This window comes from Bradysia coprophila, unplaced genomic scaffold, assembly GCF_014529535.1.
Source record: "Bradysia coprophila strain Holo2 unplaced genomic scaffold, BU_Bcop_v1 contig_248, whole genome shotgun sequence".
Lineage (NCBI taxonomy): Eukaryota > Metazoa > Arthropoda > Insecta > Diptera > Sciaridae > Bradysia > Bradysia coprophila.
Genome location: NW_023503509.1, coordinates 1,846,323 through 1,848,294, shown reverse-complemented (window position 1 = coordinate 1,848,294; position 1,972 = coordinate 1,846,323). Strand labels below are relative to the sequence as shown.

The following is a 1,972-nucleotide window of genomic DNA, read 5'->3' as shown; positions in this document are numbered from 1 at the left end:
ATCGAACTTGGTAGACCAAAAAAAAAAAAAAAAAAAAAAAAAAAAATCAAATTTGTTTCAATCATCCAATCGTTGGGCGTGCTTTGGTTTAGTCCGTCGAAATCGTTGGCAGTGCTTTGCCGAATTATTGGTCTGAGTTTTAGTCTGGACATTCGTTTAACGGTACAGCCGAAAAAATCCATTTCAATTATTGGTCTGACCCAGTCGTTGTCCGGTCTTTGATCCGAATCATTGGCTGAGTTTTAGTCTGGTCTGGTCATTCGTTTAACGATACAGCCGAAAATTTAGTTGTGGCTTTATTTCAATTATTGGTCTGATCCAGTCGTTAGTCGGTCATTGGGTTTAAATATACAGATCGTCAAATTAGATAAATGCCCAAAATAAGAATTTCACATTTTACGACGAAAGGAATAGAAGTCACGAGTCACAATTCAACAACCGTAGCAAGTGGTACTAAGTCAACACAAGTCGAGTCAAAAATTGCGACACAACCCAATAGCAAAAGAGACCACTTGGTAAAACACCCAGTTAAAGTAAAGAAGGCGAATTTATTCAAGAAAGAGGCAGAATACGCAGAGAAACCAAGAAAAAAGGAATCGAAAATTATTCTGGCCGAAATTAAAAAAGGAGCTGAAGAATTTATAGAAGTTGGAAAAAGAATAGCAAGTCGAAGATGTCAAGAAAGAATCAACGAGGTTCTGTGCGACGTTCATTCACAAGATTGTATAATGAGCTCACAGCGGAAATGGCAAAAGATGACAACAAAGATGAAGACTTAATACAATCTCTTTGGAAACGGTTGGAAGACAGGTTCAATCAGTTGGAAAAGATGGACGACGAAGTAATGAGTGAATTATGTGAAAGAGGTGTTGGGGAAGCAGAAATGGACGAAGAGTACGATCAAATTCAAGAGTATCGAGATAAATGGACGGATCTGAATAGGTCAGAAGGTTTGATAAGACAGCAAGAAAAAGATCAAGCTGAATTGGCATCTGTAACGTCGCAAGTCTCAACATCGCTCAAAGACAAGTCCCGTTATAAATTACCAAAATTAAAATTGGTAGAATTTAATGGAAGTCCTCGAGAATGGCTGACATTCTGGAGTCAATTCAAAGGAATCAATGATAACGAAAGCATGTCTTCAGAAGAGAAGTTCCAATATCTCATTCAAGCAACTGTTGACGGATCAGTTGCTCGCCGGGTAGTGAAAAGCTTTCCTCCAACGGGCGAAAACTACGAAAAAGCAATTCAGCACCTCAAGTCACGTTTCGGTAAAGAAAACGTATTAGTGGAAGTATACGTTCGCGATCTACTGAAACTAGTGTTGAAAAATACAAACGGAATGTCCGATTCATATGTTAATTGGAGCAAACATCGGCAGTAAATTATACACGGGAAAATTGTACGAAACCAAAAGTGGGCTAGTTGCGTTTGAAACAAGGTTTGGTTGGACATTGATGGGTGTTTTGCAAGAAGAAACGAACAGAGAATCTTCAAATATGGTATCCCTCGTACATTCAATGTACATCAGCACAGCCAGAGTACAAGAATTATGGAATTTAGACATCATTGGGATTCATGACCCGGCACAAGAAAAGACTAAAATAGAGTTACAGAAATCCGCATTGATTCATTTTGAAAGCAACGTATCGAGATGGTGCGATGGAAGGTACGAAGTTTCTCTACCATGGATTGAAGGACATCAACCTGTGTCAAAAAATAAAGAAGTTGCTGAACGGAGACTACATTCATCATGGTCCAAGCTAAGTAACATTAACAAGACGGAGAGTTATCAAAAGGTTTTTGATCAATGGCTGGAGTTAGGTATTATCGAAGAAGTTATTGAGGAAAACGAGCCAAGCACAGGAATTAGCTATTTACCACACCATCCAGTTATAAATGAGAAAAGTTCCACTACACCAATAAGGCCAGTGTTCGATGCATCTGCAAAATCAAGAGGATGTCCATCATT

The 1,972-nt window shown here is 38.6% G+C and overlaps 1 protein-coding gene across 1 annotated transcript; it reads left to right on the top strand.

Annotated features, from left to right (window-relative positions):
* The first annotated feature begins 745 nt into the window (after positions 1-745).
* LOC119078344 lies at positions 746-1,384 on the top strand. The gene has a single exon (XM_037185847.1). It carries the CDS (start codon positions 746-748, stop codon positions 1,382-1,384), a length of 639 nt encoding a protein of 212 aa, XP_037041742.1.
* Positions 1,385-1,972: the final 588 nt, after the last annotated feature.